Source organism: Phyllopteryx taeniolatus, chromosome 5 (genome assembly GCF_024500385.1).
Source record: "Phyllopteryx taeniolatus isolate TA_2022b chromosome 5, UOR_Ptae_1.2, whole genome shotgun sequence".
In the NCBI taxonomy this organism is placed as follows: Eukaryota; Metazoa; Chordata; class Actinopteri; order Syngnathiformes; family Syngnathidae; genus Phyllopteryx; species Phyllopteryx taeniolatus.
This window is the reverse complement of record NC_084506.1, coordinates 11,196,253-11,217,211: the sequence shown is the minus strand read 5'-3', so window position 1 is coordinate 11,217,211 and position 20,959 is coordinate 11,196,253. Positions and strand designations below refer to the sequence as shown.

Sequence of the window (20,959 nt, the reverse complement as noted above, 5' to 3'; positions counted from 1 at the left end):
CACCTGTGAGGTGGGATGGACTATCTCGGCAAAGGAGAAATGCTCACAAACAAAGATTTAGTCAGATTTGTGAACAATATTTGAGGGAAATGGCCTTTTGTATATGTAGAAAAAGTTTCAGATCTTGAAGTCCAACTCAAGAAAAATGGAAGCAAAACCAAGTGTTGCGTTTATATTTTTGTTCAGTGTAGATAAATAATGATTGTAAAATGCTATACTGTAGTGTAGAGATTTGGCATCAGAACCACAGTAGCAGTAAGCCTGGCTTGGGGTGCTGGTCCAAGTCCGAAATATACCGCCCGCCACTGCCACTTATCATATTCAGGACTGCGGCTGTGCTGGAGTCTGACATTGGTAAAGAAGCCAAAGTACACCAGCCAGTCAATCGTAAGGCACATATACAGTACAGTTACAGTACATTCATACCCATGGTTAATCGACACCAACTAGTATGCATGTTCTTGGAATGTGGGAGAAAACAAACTAAAAAAGTAAAATACAAGCAAGGGGAGAACATGTAAATTCCAGCCAGAAGGCCAGAACTGAGAACCAAATCGAAAGTGTATGCATGTATCAGAAGTGTTTTGTTTTTTTTTGTGTATGAGGTGTGGCAAAAAAAAAAAACCCAAAAACAAACAAACAAACAAAAAAAAACCTGCATTGTTGTCACAAAAGATACATTTCAAATCCAAGCAACTCAGTACAAGTTTTCAGCTTTGAAGTAATCACTCTGGAGTCTAAATGCACTTTCCCAGCCTTCTCTGCGACATTGTAATGCACTCCTGGAAGAATTGCTCCAGGATCCTCTGCAGCTCCGTCGTCGTGACCATTTTGATGTCATCCACATCTTCAAAATGAGTACCCTTGAAGACCCCCTTGAGCTTGGCAAAGAGGGAAAAAAAAAATCACACAGAGCCACATTGGGTAGTAGAGAGGTTGCTGCAGCACTGTGATGTGCACAGTGATGTGCACTGCAGCACCTTATTGGCCAGGAACTGTCAGATGTTCAGGGCATGACAAGCAAGAGTGTTGCCATGGTGAAACAGCCACAAGTTGTCCTTCCACAATTCTTGCTTCTTCTGGCGCACTGAACAAAGCAGGAAATCTTTGTCGACGTGCTGGTTTATCAGCTGGCACACTTTGGAGTGGAAAAACCCATAGTTTGTACTTTGGGTTTGAAATATACCTTTTGTGATACCAGTCCTGGAACGTTTCTGATACTCCTCATGTACAAGCTATTATCATTGTTTAAAACATAGCTTTTGAACAACATTCCTGACACATATGCACATTTGTGCAAACACACACACTACCACAGGCTCACCCTGACTGGCTGTGCTGTTCATCAATGGCGTCCACAGCACTCTCCACAGAATTCAAAAGAGACTGGATCTGATTGGCTGATTCCTTCAGTAGGAAACGGGTCACAAATTGCTCCACGTTTGTTCCTCTCTCATAAACCTGTTCAGAGAATGGTACAGTTATATAAGACAAGATACATTTATTTTGTTTGAAAGCACAGTTTTTCACAATCATATTTATTTTCTGTCATTATGACCTTCAAGTTGCTCCCTTTGAGAAGACTTTGAAGCACACATTTGCCTAAAATCCTCTCTTGGATCCACTTTATGGTTGCACGTCGTTTCATGGTGGTCAGCAAAATGCAGGGAGGCAAACAAAACAAAAACAAACCTCCGCAGCCTTATAATTGTATACAATAAATCCCTTGTGCGCTCTCTGCATGTCAGATTCACTGCTTCAATTTTGACCTTAGCGACTATGCCAATCCAAACAAAACCCCCATAAACTTTAAATTATCGGCTGAACCTTATCATTTGGCCTGGGGACGTATAAAATGGGGTGGTTTGTTTCAGATTCTACTGTATTCATAGAAAAGGACAAAAATAAGATACATCATCAGTCGTTACTTTTACTCAACACTTTCACATCAAATATTGAATAATTGCAACCAAAACTAACAGCTTCCCATTCATCTTAATGTTACACAGATCTTTAATAAGAAGAATTTAATGCAATTATATTGTTCAAAGATCGCTTTAGTAGTCTATCGAGGTTGTCTCGTATTGTCTTAGCATTGTTGTCAGTGCTGCATGTAATGCATTACTGTTCAGTTTCTTACAGTTCTACAAATTTTGCTTCACACTAAAAAAAATCAATGTGTATTTTCAGATATGACGTCCTTGTAATACTGAATCTTGAGTCTTGCGAATGTTTAGTAAATTAATTAATTTCTTTATTTATTAGCTTCTTCGCAGCGGCACGGTGTGGACTGGTTTAGAGCTTCTGCTTCACAGTTCTGAGGACCGGAGTTTAATCCCTGGCCCCGCCTGTGTGGAGTGTCATGGGTGTGTGTTCCGGTTTTTGTCTTCCCCCTGTTTCTCACACACCTGCTCCTGAGAGCATCTTCACCACCTGTGCCTCGTTCACCCTAATTACCCCTTGTATTTAACCTCATGTCTCATTCTCTCTCGTCGCCAGTTCGTTGTACCTTGTCGTCGCGTTCCAGCATTCCTAGTTTCCACGTCGCAGACTCACAGTAAGACTTGACCCTGTTCCGATTATCGACCTCGCCTTTTTGCCTCATGTTTTTGGATACTGTTGCCTTTTTTTTTGATTGCCTGCCGGTGTACCGACCTATGCCTGTATATTAAACCTCTCTTTTTGGAAACTGTCCATTTGTTTTGGAGTCGTGCATTTTTGGGTCCTACCCTCTGTTCCGTTCATGACAGAACGAACTGGCCATAACATGGACCCAGCAGACTCAGACGCGGTGCGCAAAGCCCTTCAAGCGCAGGGTCAATGCCTCTCGAAACAGGATGAGCAGCTTGCTGCCCTCCACCTTCATCTAGAGGGGCTGTCAAGGCATCAGGACAATATGATGAGACAGGTGGCCTCGCAGTTTGAACTTCTTATGAAAATGATTCAAGAGAAGGAACCAGTTGACACAACACCCGATACCGCCACGGTACCAACATTTCCATGTGAAGCAGTCACCATGCAGCCACCTGTCACCTCCGCTGCTGTCTGCCCACAGCTCTCTCGACCGGAGAGGTTCTCTGGAGATTGTGGGAACATTAAGCCGTTCATCACTCAGTGCGAACTCCACTTTGAGCTGCAGGCAGCTGCCTTCCCCACCGAGCGGGCAAAAATCGCTTTCGTCATTTCCCACCTGCTGGTTGTGCGGAGGCGTGGGCTACTGCTGAATGGAGCCGCAATTCCGCCGCGTGTGATTCGTGGGCTTTTTTCGTAAAGACTATGGAGCACATTTTTAAATTTTCCACACCAGATCGTGAGGCAGCTCACTCCCTTGTCACCTTACAACAAGGCAAGCGCAGGGTGTCAGATTACGCGATTGAGTTTCGCATTCTAGTAGCTGAGAGTCAGTGGAATAATCGGGCGCTACTCGATGCCTTTTTTCAAGGCATCCCCCGCCGTCAAGGATCATTTAGTCCCGCTAGACCTGCCGACCGACTTGGACACTCTCATCGCTCTCGCCGTAAAAATCGACAAGAGGCTTTTGGATCGCGAGCTGGATGGAGATCGGCGGAGGGCTGCGTCACCGCGCACTTGGAGGACGAGCCTCGGTGACCAGCCAAACCAAGGCAGATCCCCTGTTTCCGGTCTCAACCCACTGGCTAGCGTCCCCACGGATGAACCCATGCAACTAGGCAGGTTCCGTCTCTCTCCTGAGGAACGTCAACGCTGGCTGAGGGAAGGACGGTGCTTCTATTGCGGTCAGTTGGGTCATTCCGTGAGCAACTGTCCCGTCAAAGTTGCTGCTGCAAGGGCACGGGAGAGGTGAGTCTAAATTTCATTAAGGAAGACCCTACCCGGGTTCTTCCAAAAGTGACACTATGCTCTCCAGATCAAGAGATTCATACACCTGTATTTATTGACTCTGAACCTGACTTGTCTCAAGTGCCCACCTGTTACCATGACATTGAAGATGTTTTTTCCAAGGCCAAATCCCTTCCACCCCACAGACCTTATGACTGTGCTGTTGACTTGCTGCCTGGAACCACACCCCCACGAGGGAGGTTGTTCTCTCTTTCAGGGCCGGAACACAAGGCCATGTAGGAGTACGTGGAAGAATCACTGGCAGCCGGGATCATTCGCCCATCTTCATCCCCTGCGGGAGCAGGATTTTTCTTTGTGGACAAAAAGGACAAGACCCTGCGACCCTGTATCGATTACCGGGGTCTCAACGAGATAACTGTAAAAAACAGGTACCCTCTTCCTCTCATCTCCACCGCCTTTGAGTTCCTGGAGGGAGCCAAGATTTTCACCAAACTATACTTAAGAAATGCGTATCATCTAGTCAGGATAAGGGGGGGGGGGGGGGGGGGGGGGGATGAATGGAAAACAGCATTCAACACACCAACGGGACATTATGAGTATTTGGTAATGCCTTTTTGACTTACTAATGCTCCAGCTGTTTTCCAAAACCTTGTCAATGATGTCCTGCGTGACATGTTGAATGTGTATGTTTTTGTTTATTTGGATGACATTTTGATATTCTCCCCGGATGAGGAGACTCACATTATTCATGTCCGCTCTGTATTGCAGCGGTAACTGCAGAATCAACAATATGTCAAGGCTGAGAAATGTGAGTTCCACAAGGCGTCCGTTTCTTTTCTGGGTTTCGTCCTGGCTCAAGGTGAAGTCAAAATGGACCCTTGCAAAGTCGATGCCGTTATTAATTGGCCTACTCCCACGTCACGCAAAGATGTACAAAGGTTCTTAGGGTTCGCAAACTTCTACAGAAAATTCATCAGAAATTTCAGTTCTATAGCCTCTCCTTTGCATGATCTTACCTCGCCACACAGACCTTTTGTATGGAACCCGCTTTGTCAGGCAGCTTTTCAGAAACTTAAATCGAGCTTTACCTCTGCTCCCATCTTACTTTGCCAGATCTCAAACAGCAGTTTGTGGTAGAAGTCGATGCGTCTGATGCCGGAATAGGAGCAGTGCTCTCCCAGAAATCTCTCAAGGATGGTAAATTACATCCTTGTGCTTTTCTCTCCAAAGAACTGACCCCAGCTGAGAGAAATTATGACATTGGTGACCGTGAACTGCTGGCAGTCAAGGTGGCTTTGATGTAGTGGAGGCACTGGATAGAGGGGGCACAGACTCCGTTTTTAGTATGGACCGATCACAAGAACCTCGAGTATATTAAATCTTCTAAAAGATTAAATGCGAGGCAAGCTAGATGGGCTTTGTTCTTCACTAGATTTAATTTCATCTTATCCTACCGACCTGGTTCTAAAAATGGTAAGCCAGATGCTTTGTCACGTATTTTCTGCGAAGAGAATTCTTTGTCCGACCCTAAGACTATTTTTCCCAAGTCATGTTTCATTTCCGCTTTTGTTTGGGACGTTGAAACTGCAGTTAAAGAGGCTCAGAAAAACACTCTTAGCCCTGAAGAGTGCCCTGAAAACAGGCTTTATGTGGTTCCGACCTTAAGGGGAAGAGTCATCCACTGGGCTCACACGAACCGTACTGTATGTCACCCAGGCATTGCCAAAACGCAATCAGTGGTCGAACAGCGCTTTTGGTGGCCCAATGTTAGGAGGGATGTTATCGATTACGTCAATGCTTGCCAGGTATGTGCTGCTAACAAGCCCTCTCGTCAACGTCCTTCTGGGGAGTTGCGACCCCTGCCAAAACCACAACGTCCTTGGTCAGACATTTCTGTAGACTTTGTGACAGGATTACCGGCCTCGAAAGGAAATACCACAATTCTCACAGTTGTTGACAGGTTCTCTAAAATGGCTCACTTCATTGCACTCCCGAAACTCTCCTCAGGTAACGATGCTGCAGAGTTAATGATTCATCAGGTATTCAAGTTCCATGGTTTCCCCAAGAATGTGGTGTCTGATAGGGGTCCCCAATTCATTTCGCAACTTTGGAAGGAGTTTTGCATTCTCATAGGTGCTACCGTCAGTCTGTCATCTGGGTTTCACCCTGATACCAAGGGCCAAACCGAGAGACTGAACCAGGACCTGGAGACTGGGCTCCGATGTCTCGCTTCGCAGGAGCCGCGATCCTGGTCTCAGAAACTGGTTTGGGTCGAATTCTCCCACAATTCCCTCCCCTCTGCATCCACTGGTCTATCGCCTTTTCACGTTGTCCATGGTTACCAACCATCTCTGTTTCCTGCCATAGCCCCAGAGTCCACAGTTCCAGCGGCATTGACCTTGGTGAGACGCTGCAGGAGGACCTGGGAGCGAGCCCGCCAGATGCTGCTGCGCCAGGGACGGTCCTACAAAGCCGCTGCTGACCGTCGGAGGACACCGGCCCCGAACTACCAAGTGGGTCAGCGAGTTTGGCTCTCGACCAAACATATTCCACTCCGGGTGGAGTCCAAGAAGCTCACTCCCAGGTTCGTTGGGCCCTTCCCCATCACAAAGATCATCAACCCTGTCACCGTGAAGCTGAGGCTCCCAAGGTCGATGCGGGTCCACCCTGCTTTTCACGTTATCCTACTCAAGCCAGCCCGGGAGTCCCCTCTGGTCCCGCCTTCCAGGCCCCCTCCTCCCACCCGGTTTGTGGATGGGGGCCCTGTCTTCTCTGTGAAGCAGCTGTTGTCGTCTCGTCGGAGGGGGTTTCAATATCTGGTGGACTGGGAGGGCTACGGGCCTGAGGAACGTTCATGGGTGCCGTCTGCATTTATCATGGATGAGTCGCTCATTCGGGACTTCCACGATGCGCATCCAGGGGCCCCGGGACCGTCTGGGGCTGGCCGTTAAGGGGGGGGTACTGTCATTGGTGTGTGTTCCGGTTTTTGTCTTCCCCCTGTTTCACACACACCTGCTCCTGAGAGCATCTTCACCACCTGTGCCTCGTTCACCCTAATTACTCCTTATATTTAACCTCGTGTCTCATTCTCTCTTGTCGCCAGTTCGTTGTACCTTGTCGCGTTCCAGCATTCCTTGTTTCCACGTCGCAGACTCACAGTAAGACTTGACCCTGTTCCGATTATCGACCTCGCCTTTTTGCCTCATGTTTTTGGATACTTTTGCCTTTTTTTTGGATTGCCTGCCTGTGTACCGACCTATACCCGTATATTAAACCTCTTTTTGGAAACTGTCCATTTGTTTTGGAGTCGTGCATTTTTGGGTCCTATCCTCTGTTCCGTTCATGACAGAGGAGTTTGCATGTTCTCCCTGTGCCTGCGTGGGTTTTCTCCGGCCACTCCGGTTTCCTCCCACATCCCAAAAACATGCGTGGTAGGTTGATTGAAGACTCTAAAATTGTCTGTAAGTGCGAATGGTTGTTTGTTTATGTGTGCCCTGCGATTGGCTGGCAACCAGTTCAGGGTGTACCCTGTCTCCTGCCCGAAGATAGCTAGGATAGGCTCCAGCACTCCCGCGACCCTAGTGAGGATAAGCGGTTCAGAAAATGGATGGATGGATGGATGGATAGCTTCTTCGCTTGCCTCTGCCACTTTTGTTTGCTTCTGCTTGAAGACAGTTAATTATTGGATTGTCAGCAACCGTCCTGTAAAAACTGAATTATTAATGGATAAGACCAATATAGGGTTATATAGAACCAACAGGGCGGCACGGTGGCCGACTGGTTAGAGCGTCAGCCTCACAGTTCTGAGGACCCGGGTTCAATCCCCGGACCCACCTGTGTGGAGTTTGCATGTTCTCCCCGTGCCTGCGTGGGTTTTCTCCGGGCACTCCGGTTTCCTCCCACATCCCAAAAACATGCATTAATTGGAGACTCTAAATTGCCCGTAGGCATGACTGTGAGAGCGAATGGTTGTTTGTTCCTATGTGCTCTGCGATTGGCTGGCAACCAGTTCAGGGTGTACCCCGCCTCCTGCCCGATGACAGCTGGGATAGGCTCCAGCATGCCCGCGACCCAAGTGAGGAGAAGCGGCTCAGAAAATGGATGGATGGATGGATAGAACCAACAGGACACTGCACATATTTTGGTGACCTGCTTAGTATTGAATGTCAAAGGAATATCCAATATCCAGCCAACTTCATTTGTGTTATCTCTGAAACCAATATCTTGTTTAGTCATCAGTCAGCCATCGCGTTCAACGGATCATCCATCCATCCATTTTCCTGTACCGCTTTATCCTCACAAGGGTTGCGGGCATGGTGGAGCCTATCCCAGCTGACTCGGGGCGAAAGGCGGGGTAGACCCTGAACTGGTCGCCAGCCAATAGCAGGGCACATATAAACAAACAACTATTCTCACTCACATTTACACCTACGGGCAATTTAAAGTCTTCAATCAACCTACCACGCATGTTTTTGGGATGTGGGAGAAAACCGGAGTAATCGGAGAAAACCCATGCAGGCACGGGGAGAACATGCAAACTCCACACAGGCAGGGCCGGGATTTGAACCCCAGTCCTCAGAACTGTGAGGCAGATGTGCTAACCAGTCGCCCGCCTGTCAATGGATCAGTTTTTTTTTTTTTTTGTGTCCACACATACTTTATCTACTTAACAGCCCTACAGGCAGTATTTAAACCTGCTTATAAATATGAATGAACTCTGAATATTGATGATTTCAATATTGTACTGTGGTTTATTTAAAAAAAAAAAAAAAAAAAAAAAAAAGAATTCTCAGTGGGTTCCCACTTACAGGTATATTTGTATATCTTTGAAAATGCATATACAGTACATCTACAGTATGCATTTGGATACAAGTTTGGTTGTACCAAACACACCTTTTGAAAATAATCCTACAATAGTAGTAGTATTTGAATATCTGATGTTTTTGTAAACATCTCATTTTAAAGGTAGTCGTGAATTGATTCAGGGTTATCTACAATCATTGGAAGTCAGGTATTTAATGAAACAACATGTAACAGAGAGGAAAAGATTCATATAGTTTTACAGTGTAAAGCAGATCTCTGAGCGTAACCATAACTTTAATGTTGCCTCAAATAAAAATGGGTTGTTTGATTATATTTGAATGTCAATGCATTAAATAAGCAGGATTGGAAAAAAAACCTGTTCACACGCAGACGCTTTGAAAAGCCTGTTGGAAACACTCATGTAAACGTCATAATTGACTGCATTTGCACTCTGGAGAGCAGAGTCAACCAGTCATGTCAGCTTTACTGTCAGAAGTCACAGTGCAGTGATTCAGGGAGACAATTAAGGTTCCAGTGTAGTCAGCCGTTCTCTGCTGCTCTCTAATCAAAGACAAACACTCCCAGGAGACGCACATTCACACAGGCCGCATTGACCTCTATTATCTCAGTCGATGGCTTTCATGAAAAGTTACACACAGAGGTCCACCATCATTGAACATGCACTCAAACAAAAAGAAACCTACAAACATGCAATCATGCAAACGTCCTGTCATTTCCTTCAGAGATGTTCTCAACAGCATTCACCAATAAATAATAATAATTTAAAAACAAATACAGCAAAAAGAAATTAGCCATTAGGGTTCAGTCCACTGCTGACTCACTGATGACTGTCATGATGGGACTCAGCTAGAAAAAAGGGATACCGTCTGGACAAGAAAATCTTAAAGTAAACATTGGCTTGTTTTCCTGAGGGATAATGATTGCATTACAGATCCACTCAATGGAGTTAATCATCAAATGACAGTACTGATTTATCCTCCGTATGGACTGCCATCCATTTATAGAGCTTCCGGATCTTATAACAATCTTTCTTTTTGTTTGAACATTTTTCTGTTTTCCGGCTGGTTAGAGCGTCTGCCTCACAGTTCTGAGGACCGGGGTTCAATCCCCGGCACTGCCTGTGTGGAATTTGCATGTTCTCCTCGTGCCTGCTTGGGTTTTCTCCGGGCACTCCGGTTTCCTCCCACATCCCAAAAACATGCATGGTAGGTTAATTGAAGACTCTAAATTGCCTGTAGGTGTGAATGTGTGTGCGAATGGTTGTTTCTTTATGTGTGCCCTGCGATTGGCTGGCAACCAGTTCAGGATGTACCCCGCCTCCTGCCCGAAAATAGCTGGGATAGGCTCCAGCACTCCCGCAACCCTTGTGAGGATAAGCGGCTCAGAAAATGGATGGATGGATTTTTCTGTTTGTTTACAGAGATCAGCTTTTCCAGCACATGAAACAGACCTAAAACATTTTTTGTGTGCCCTGCGATTGGCTGGCAACCAGTTCAGGATGTACCCCGCCTCCTGCCCGAAAATAGCTCGGATAGGCTCCAGTACTCCCGTAACCCTTGTGAGGATAAGCGGCTCAGAAAATGGATGGATGGATTTTTCTGTTTGTTTACAGAGATCAGCTTTTCCAGCACATGAAACAGACCTAAAACCTTTTTGTTGCATTATTTTAATTTTGTTGTGTTGTTATGCATCTATCCATGAAAAACATAGATATCAGATGTGACTCTCAAAGAACCATACCCCCCACCCCCCAAAAAAGACTTTTCATTCATTGTTGTCACAACTTAAAACGGCAGACAATATATTGCTACCTATAGATCATATGTTTGGACATTGCTTCTTCTAACTATTCTATTGTAATAGCTTCACACAACGAGCAAGAAGTGGGAAAATAAGTATTTTATTTCGTTATTTATTATTGCATTATTATTATTATTATTATTATTATTCCCTTTAATGTTTTATGCACAGCACTTGGTTACAGCAGTGGTTGTTGTTAAAGTGCTCTAGAAATAAAATTGAGTTGGCAGTTTGTTCAACAATCTATGCCAGCAATGTATTGTTGAGTTGAGTATAAAGTACCTATACTCCTGTGTTTGTCCTATTGAACATGGTAACTACTATCTCATGTTTATATTATCGTAGCTTTAGTGCATGACCAATATTTAAGTGTATTCTATACCATCCGTCCCGCCGTCCATCCATCCATCCATTTTCTGTACTGCTTATCGTGTTCATGGTTGCGGGGAGGTGAAGCTTTTCCGAGCTGACTTCCGGTGGAAGGAGGAGGAGGATCTGAGGGTGTGGGCGAGAGTGACGATGTGGAGGAGGTCGGCCAAGTATTGAGGGGCAAGGTTATGAATCGCATTGAAGGTTTAGACAGATTCTCCGATCCAGACGTGACACACCCGATGCGCGTTTCATTGACAATGGAGGCTGTCTGGAATATCAGTTAAGATGTTTTCCTCCGACTTGTGAATGTCATCGAAATCCTTGAAAAATATAAAGTGCTCTTTAAATTAAAAAAGGCCTTTTACTTTGAAGGACACCATGTTTTTTTATTTATTTTATTTTGTATGAAAAAAAAAGAATAAGAGTAATTTAATCAGAGCATTGTGCTTACGAATGAAGGCATGTGTAGAAGCCCTTCAATAAAAAAAGATGCGCCTACCCTGCTCTAGATTACTGAAATCAAATTAATATACCACCACCCACACAAGAATGAATTAAACTGACGAAGAATGTTATAATACTTTGCTAATGGCCAAAGTATAGTCACATTCAAGTATAAAAGCACTCAAATTTGTCAAAGGAATATGAAAGTAAAAATGTCTAAAAGGAAGCTGAATTTCAAGGATGAAGAGGTGGCTGTGCTGGTGCAATGTGTAAAAAGGCACCATGCAGTTGTGTTTGGTCAGAGAGCACTGAAGGCTGACTCTCACCAAAAGGCCACTATACCAGCCAAAATTGCCCAGGATGTCGCTTCTGTGGTGGGGTGTACACATACCGCCACAGAGCTGAAGCACAAATGGAGAGACTTACAAACCTTTGTTAAAAAAAATATTTCTGCATCACAAAGGCACGAGGGACTGGAGGTGGCTCACCAGCACCTCCACTACATTTAACTGGACTGGAGGAAGGATGCTCTCTCAGTGTCAGTTTCTGGTATGTGCAATATGCGCGGACACACAGGGCAGCAGAGGTGGGGTACACCCTCATCTGGTCGCCACGCACTTGCAAGGCACATATAAACAAAATATTTACACTCACATTCACACCAATGGGAAATTTAGAGCCCTCCATTAAGCTACCATGAATGTTTTTGGAATGTGGGAGGAAGCTGGACTACCCATAGACAACCAACACAAGTATTGGGAGAACAATCAAATTACACACAGGAAGGCCTGAGCCGATATTCGAGACTATAGCCCACATGTGTCAAACTTATGGCCCACGGACCAAATGTGACCCACCGTGTCATTTTATGTGCCCCGCAGGGGCTTGAAACGTCTTAAAATAAGTAAATTGAGCAGTTTACACATGTATTCACCATCAACTACATTTCCCATAATACGTTGCCTAACAAATTACCGCCAAGTGACGGGATCTTACCACTCGGTGGTAGTGTAGCCGCATCAGTGTAAAGCAGCGGTTTTATAAGTGACTTGAGAAACGTCTACAAATGCTCCTAAAATGTCGAGGAAGTGGAAAATTGACACAGACAGAAGGCTTTCACAACCAAGATTGGAAAACAAATTTTTCTGCTGCTGTATTCATGCAGACAAATATTTACAGTATTCACTATTCACACATTTCTCTTGACCAAGTGGTATTCCCTTTGCACTGTATACCAGGCCGATTTGTATTTCTATAATGCTAACTCTGTTACCAATGTTCTAAGTAGTGCAAAATTGCCAAGCGTAACAACAAACATTTGAAAAAATGTAATGTCATAAATTGGGTTTGGAGATATTTTTCTTGATTTACTTCAATAGTTTGACGGTTGATTGATGAGCAACATGGGTTTCTTAGGATTCATGTTATAATACCTGGGCAATAAGTAATAATGAATACAGTTATTTAACAATATGTTGAGGAGTATATTAGTATATTACATTTAGTGTCTTCTAACTGGCCATTCGCCTGCATCGATAATGCCAATATGGCCCTTGGTGAAAATGAGTTTGACACCCCTGCCATAGCCTCTTGACTGTGAGGCAGACATGCTCACCCCTACTTGCACTACACTGTCCATTGTTGCATTTTACTATTCAGCTCTCAACTCAATTCAAGTTTATTCATAGAGCACTTTAAAAAAAACAACCACAGTTGAAAGAAAGTGCTATAAATAAAGATCAAACATAAAACAGAAACCAATAATAAACCAATAACAATAACAATAGTAATAATATATATATATATATATATATTTTTTGAAATAAAAATATACTTCTTTAAAAACATAAAACCAGTCGGTGGCATGTTGTAGATTCCCCAGTGGCGGTAGACGAAAAGAGATGTATGCTCCCCTCACAATAGCATTGAGGAGGTCCAGAGTTTAATTTCTTCTTGCACAGCCTACATGTTGTGTGAAATAGTTAGTAGATAAGAAACAGGAACATGATTGAAGTCTCCACTGAGCAGTATGAGGGCACTGGGATGCTAAAATTGTCATCTCACGATCACAGCGTGCAGGATGTCACTCATATTGGCTGCTGCAGTTAAATGCTGAGCGTGAACAAACAACTGCAGTTTCTAATAGCCGTTAGAAACTGCTGCCTCTTGTCTGTTGGCAAGTAACCTCACATTCCCCATGAAGATCAATGGAAAAATTGAGTGCTTCAAATCACTTGTCCCATTCAGTCCTCACTCTAACTTTAACTTTCGCGCCGGCTTTCGTCTCCATATCTCATCTTGGATGCATTCTTTGCCAAGGGGACGCCAGCCAGTTCGGTATTAGAGGCAAAAACGGTAGTAGATTCTCACGGCATTGCAAACAAGAGGGTATAAAAAGTATGATAGTGTTGACACTCCCCGACAATAGATCCATCCATCCATTTTCTGTACCGCTTATTCTCACTAGGGTTGCGGGCATACTGGAGCCTATCCCAGCTACCTTCGGGCGAGAGGAGGGGTACACCCTGAACTGGTTGCCATCCTGAACTGGTCGCCAGTGTGTACATACTATTATTAGCATCTCTGTGTGTATAGTATGTGTGTCGTCCTGCACACGTTCGTATGGAGTTCAGAGTAGAGAATGTCGAATGTCAGTCTCGTTATGTGTTTTATGTGTTGTAAATGGTGAAGGACCACTTCACATCTCATCACATCTCAGAGGCTCAATAGCTTCATTGAAAACACGCATTTGAAGTCTTGCACACGCAGCTTCGATATGGCCTTCACTGAGACAACCTTTCACATTGCTTATTACAAACTGACCGTAACGTGACGAGGTCGGGTAAATTTAATCTGGTAGGAGAATTGACCGAGCCAGCAAGGGCATAGAGGTCGTGTGTGCACGTATTTCTTTCCTTACTATCATCCGTCTACACATTTACTCACTTAATGGCATACAACACCACCTGAGCACAAACACACTCATGCTCATACAATTTATGTAATAGAGAGAGTTTAAAGGTAAAAATCCTTATGATTGATGAAGTTATCATCCCATTAATTACTGGAGTTATCATGTCTTGTGTCATGTTAGGCAAAACTCTCAGAAGTACGAATGACCCCCAAGAACAGATGCCATGGATCAGTATCAGAATTCAGTACTTTATGGAGCAACTGAACTAAGTAACCAAAATTTGTAAAATTACTTTAAAAAAAAAAAATCTCATTCTCGTTGAAAAATTATGAGAAAAATAGAAGGCAAAAGTTTTACAGAGAGGATTTAAAGTGGCACTAAGCAGGCCCAAAAAAATGGCATGTAAATTCGACACACTACAGAGAAGAGTAATGTTAACAAGCCTACCAAGTTTGGTTGAATGAAACAAATCGCAAAGTTAAAAAAAATCAGGTTTCACAACTTGAATAATAAGGGCCACCTCTCAGCTCCCAGATGCTGTGGGTGTGCCGAATGGCCAAAAGGAATCAAACTTACTGAGGGGCTGATAGCTTACACGATGTAAAATCACGTTAGCAGGCTCAACTTGAAAATTGAATGGTTATTTTGGACTATAATCATAAAAATAAGCACACAACTCAACTTACCCTCGTTGTTGGTGACATAATGTCACAGCCGAACACGGCACCTGACGGCAGAGGGACAGTAGACGGAAGCCCAGGTAGTTAGACAGTTGGCACTGCCCCATTCACTAGTATCAAATTACTCTACCTACGAAGCCATGTTGTCTCTCGTAAAAGTTTACAAAACTATCTGTCGGGTAAAATGCGCACTGCAGAGTCGGCTGGTGGTGTTACTGTTCAGCTCGCCATCTGCGTGTGTCTTTAAAAAGTCACTCCGTTGGTTTTATATTTCCTAATTTTTTGAGAGCATAAAAAAATCGGCACCGAGCTGTTCTGTAAACTGAGGCATCCAGCGAAGATGCATTTTCGGGGTGTAGCCATCGTTAGTTTGTTAACTGCATGCTGGAGTGTTAAATGGACCTTGTTATGGAAGCTAAACAAAGCTAACTCACAGCTGAACAGCAGCCAAATGAAATGATGTCACTTTGTACTTATAAAGTGGGAGAGGGAACTCGCGCTAGAAAGTATTTGCCCCAGCCCCTTGATGTCACGGGGCTATGTTTTAGCCCCGCCCACAAAATCAGGAACATTCAAACGGTGAAAAAGATGCTTAAGCTATCTCGCAACAATTCAGCACTATATTGTGATGTCTTTGCATATGTTTTTAGCACTTATCTTCAAACATATTTAATGTATTTAGAAACAAAACGCGGATATCTGCTTGGATCCTCTTTCAATATTGTCTATACTACATAAAAAGGTGGATTTACAAGAAAATATACTCATGCTCCAATAACAGGTATATGGCAATGGATTATTTTAATGCTTTGAACCTGCTTTATATCACAAAGTGAATAACTAGCCAATGTAGCCATGGAGTGTTCAAAACTGCATCACCTGTAGACCAAAGTCATAGCTACTACTGATTTTGAATGATGGTGAGCTGTATTCATTCTGAATTTTTATAACCCATTACATACTGTACGCACATGGTTAAACATGGAAAGTGGTTGGTTCCGGGCGGTGCAAATATGCATTTATTAATATTTTGATTGCCTCGAGGCAGAAATGTTTGCATCAGCCAATTTTTTGTAGTCGATTTCTTTTCACAGCCCTAGTTTAAAAAAAATAACTTACTGAAGGGTTACAACCAACACAAGGCCTCATTACCCACCCAGAGAGCAAACATCACACTGATGTCGCAACAACCTAATTCCATGTTTGTTTATAATGAAGACCCATAATTCAGGTTAAAGAAACTTTATTTACAGATCTCCAGCAAAAACAAGAGAATAATACAATGAGAAAGAGTTCATGAACAATAAACAATATCTATTTCATATTTATATATTTCAAGAAGTCTGATACATTGCAAGTCTTTTGTTGACAACGTCACCAACCCAACTCCGTACTTCCCGTACCTTCGGTAACACTCAGCGATCTTTGCCGCACGTTTCCAGTAACCTGGACGCCCTTCAAAATAAAAGCTCACCAGCAAACCAACACAGTTACACCACAATAAATTTTTTTGGAAACACTGGTAGAAATGAAAGGCAAATCATTTCCATAATTAAAGAATTATCACAAAACATTGCTGGTTGGTAAATCATATACAGACTGATTAGTATTCAGTAGTACTATTCTATTCTATACTAATCTCCGCCATTTATAGCTGGTCCCGTTACCTTTAATACGTGTGTAAAGCTGGCAGCCGGGATACGGGCTCTTGGCACACTCGGTTTGTTCCTAACTCACAACTTCATTATCTGTGACAACATTGTCATTTTCTACTAATTTAATTGAAATACCTGAAAAATGCTGGTGGCGAACTGTGTTCTGGTGCTTCAGTCAATGCAGCTATGTACAATGTGCAGCCGCTGTGCTCAGACGGCTAAGTTCCTGCCCACACAACAGCAGGTCGGGATTGCCCAGTCGAGCCGACACAAAACTGACTTTGCTGAGCCATTAAATGAACCTGAAAATCAGACGCTTTCTGGTCCATGCTTGTCAGACGTTAGCATAGTGCCTACCTAAGGCCAACATTGGTGCAACGTATGTTTGCTGACTGGGCAACCACATATCAACGTCATGTTTTCTTACAAACATTTAATAGCATACTTATACACATTGAGTACAAAAAGAATTGTTGCATTGTTTTTTTATTTTATTTTATTGTTCTACCATACATTCGCCATTAAAGGACAGGAAGCTGTTGCGAGATCAGTCAATTCAAATTCTCCCGAGGAAAGCTGTGGCCTCGGGTACTCTGCTACTCTAGCACTGCACCACACGCACATACTGCTGTTACAGCACTTTCTTTATTGTGCTTTTCAAATAGCTTCAAGCAGTTCAATGCAGGCTGAGATGTGGTCTCTCTAAAGGACTGTATAGCTGTCAATTTTTGTAATTTGTAATTCTCCATATTGATCTTCTTTCTTGTCCATGAGAATCAATACAAAGATTAATTATGCCGAAAGTCTAGCTTATCTCATAAAAGTAGTTGTGTTGAAAACGGTATACTTATTTGATCTGAGTTGGATTGTATGAAAGTGAGCAGTACAAGACCTCGGCTGCACCTCAATGTAAAAGCACTTAACTTATGAAAAAATAAAGAAAAATGGCAAAGTTGCAAAACATACCAAAAGAGCTGCAGACTCATTCATGGATTAGATGTAGAAAAACACACTTAGGGCTTCCTATCCTCTCAGAAAATCAAGAAAGCATTTATTATCACTGAGCACGATTTGATTTCATTCATATAAAAGGGCATTTTTCACTTTTTTATTATTTTGTCCCATTTTTATAATGTTCGCATGATTTCCCTTTATTGGCTAAAATGGACCAGCTTTTTTCTTTTTTTAAGGATTTGACAGTCGAGAGGTGGTGGACCAACTATAGCGTTTGGATTAAAATATTAAAGGAGACATATTATGCATTGGCGGCACGATGAACGACATTAGCACATCTGCCTCACAGTTCTGAGGACCGGGGTTCAAACCCGGCCTCGCCTGTGTGGAGTTTGCATGTTCTCGCCCGTGGCTGCGTGGGTTTTCTCCGGGTACTCTGGTTTCCTCCCACATCCCAAAACATGCATGGTAGGTTAATTGAAGACTCTAAATTGCTCATAGGTGGGAATGTGAGTGCGAATGGTTGTTTGTTTGTATGTACCCTGCGATTGGCTGGCGACCGGTTCAGGGTGTACCCCGCCTCCCGCCCGAAGATAGCTGGGATAGGCTCCAGCAGCCTGCGACCCTAATGAGGATAAGCGGAAATGAAAATGGATGGATGGATGAATTTGATGCGCTTATGACCATAATTCATGGAGTAGTTAATAACCTCAAAAACCTAAAATGAAAAATATAAACATAGACAAAAGGAATGGAGTAAGGACTACTATCTACATACCCAGGATATCCCCCCCTTTACTGGTCCTAGAAGAGATGCAAGGTACATGGAACCGGCATGACACTACAGTATATAAAGTACTCAACATTGTGTTGCTTTTAAATGGAAGAGGCCGAGTTGAAGTGGTTGATGTAGATTAGTGCTTCTCAAATGTTTCACACAAAGTACAACCTCCAAAAATACTTGGATCACCAAGTACTACCAGAATGACCAACATAAAAATACAGCAGCGTCATAGTCAGTGTTCATTTACAACGAGGCAGAGGTTTCTTTCTTAAAAAGTATATTTAATATTATCAGCCACTGTAACATTATACACACTTTGAACATTAACAGTGTTCTTAAATACAGTCTAATGTAGATAAGTCATGAATTTTATTCAAATACATTGAACTCAAACGTAAAATAAAAATTGTACCTCAATAAATATTTGAAAACAAAGACTTCTTTGAGATTGATGATTTAAGAAAATTCTTAAATACAACCGTACTAAACTTAAAAGTTATATACAATTGAACTGTACTCAACAACTGTGCTACATAAAAAAAAAAAAGTTTAAGCCACTGTAACATTTTTTACCTTTTCAACATTTAACTCAGGGATTGTCACATACCAATTGAGGGAGCTGGCGTAACAATAGTGGTACCCATACCACACTTTGACAATCATTGAACTGTAGACAATTTGAGGGTCACAGTCCTCTCAGGACTCCCCTCTGGAACATGCATGCTGGCCTATGATTGAGAGACAACAAAAGATGGATATACACCTTATTGAAGTTTTACTCACATGACATCCTTTGTGGAAGGGATTGACTAAGCCAGATGCAAACAGAATAAGGCTGCACAATTTATCAAATGTTCATCATCAAGAGATGTTGACATGCACACAAAACCAAGACAACCTGAACTAAGAGAAATGAGAAAGCTAATTAAGACGTCGTAACAAATTATATCTTGTAGCTATACACGTTTATTTATCACAAGTCATATTGTAATATTGCAGTTTTTTCTCATTCTCATTTTTCTCATTTCCTAATACACACTCGAGAATGAAATTACTGATTGTTGTGATTGCTGATGAACCCATGTATATATGATGGGGTATGTACAGACTAATTAATAAGCTATTTATTAATTCATATTCACTTAGTAGCAGAGTTAGCTCAAAGACAGTAACAGGTTGATTTCAACCATAAAATAAAATTATCAGTAAGCAGGTTGACAAATATAGCAAATATTTGGTCGTTGAAGGATGCTAATATAGAACTCCGTGAAATGTAGTCCCAGGCAGCGAACAGGGCGAGGCTATAGTTGGCACTTCTCGCCATTAGCAAGCAAACTAATGTTAGCCAAATAAGCATTTTCACCTAAAGCATCACGAAGTTTCAAATATAACTTACCATTATATCACTAGTTCTTTCATGTTTGTCGATATCCAGCTGTTGAGGGCCAGGCTCCCCGCGGCTTGTGCTGGCAACAGTCAAACTCAAACGACCGCCAAATAACTCCGTTATTTTCTTATGTGTGATGGGATTTCTGTTTTTTATCCCTCAACTTCTCAGCACCACCCTTTTTTTTTGTTGTCTTTTCTTGTCCATCTTAACTCAGGTCCGGCTGACTATCTATCGACAGGTTCTAGTTCAAAGTCAATTTTCCATAATATATCCTCTTAAAAAGTGACACTTTGATATTGTGGGGGAGGAAAAACAAACAATTGATCTTTACTTTATGAAAAGTGATATATAGACATTATTTATTGACTCACAACAATAAGGTTTTGGAGGAAAGTGTGTAGTGAATGTTGTATGTGACCCAGATGAAAATGTCCAGATCAAAGGAAAGTTATGTAATTAGATCATAAAATGTGTCCAAAAGGGGAATAAGTATGTGCAACTTTGCCAACGGGTATTTGGTGACTGATTGTCTTCATCCACCTGCCTAGTTAATTTTTGATTATTTCATGTGGCATTTCAATTCAGCAGACCAATCAAATGACGTGCTGGGTTAAACATCACTCCTTCTTTGGTCCTAAAGACTGTCCCAACAATGGAACCATTCAGCAGTTTAATATGCTTCTCGAACTCTCAGTGGTTCACCGTCATACTTTTTAAATATTTCTTGCTGCAACTTTGTGGTGTTACCTTGTAGGGTTGGGCATCATCTGAATTTGAGGTCCTGTTTCTGGTTCCTCATTTCAATTCCGGTTCCAAAATATTCTCGATTCCGATTCTTTTAGGGGCCTGGGTCAAAAACGTTTGCATGGTTTAAATAAAGGGTGTCCAAAATAGGAATACCCGTTTTCTTTGCAGCCCGCAGCATAAACTAAAATGAACATTTTACTCGGGGTTCGTTATAACCATTATCAATGTCAAACCTATGAACTAAAAGGCAATGTGTGTAGAACTAACCCAATTGACTTCCATCCATCCATCCATCCATCCATTTTCTGAGCCGCTTCTCCTCACTAGGGTCGCGGGCGTGCTGGAGCCTATCCCAGCTGTCATCGGGCAGGAGGCGGGGTACATCCTGAACTGGTCGCCAGCCAATCGCAGGGCACATCGAAACAAACAACCATTCGCACTCACAGTCATGCCTACGGGCAATTTAGAGTCTCCAATTAATGCATGTTTTTGGGATGTGGGAGGAAACCGGAGTGCCCGGAGAAAACCCACGCAGGCACGGGGAGAACATGCAAACTCCACACAGGCGGCGCCGGG

The 20,959-nt window shown here is 42.9% G+C and overlaps 1 protein-coding gene across 2 annotated transcripts in view; it reads right to left on the bottom strand.

Moving 5' to 3' along the window:
• Positions 1-20,959, bottom strand: part of necab2 (N-terminal EF-hand calcium binding protein 2) — a 198,834-nt gene that overhangs the window by 61,808 nt on the left and 116,067 nt on the right. For both annotated transcript variants that reach the window (XM_061773637.1, XM_061773638.1), the window contains exon 6: positions 1,325-1,461. In XM_061773637.1, the coding sequence (XP_061629621.1) occupies positions 1,325-1,461 (137 nt within the window). The remainder of the gene's footprint in view (positions 1-1,324; positions 1,462-20,959) is intronic.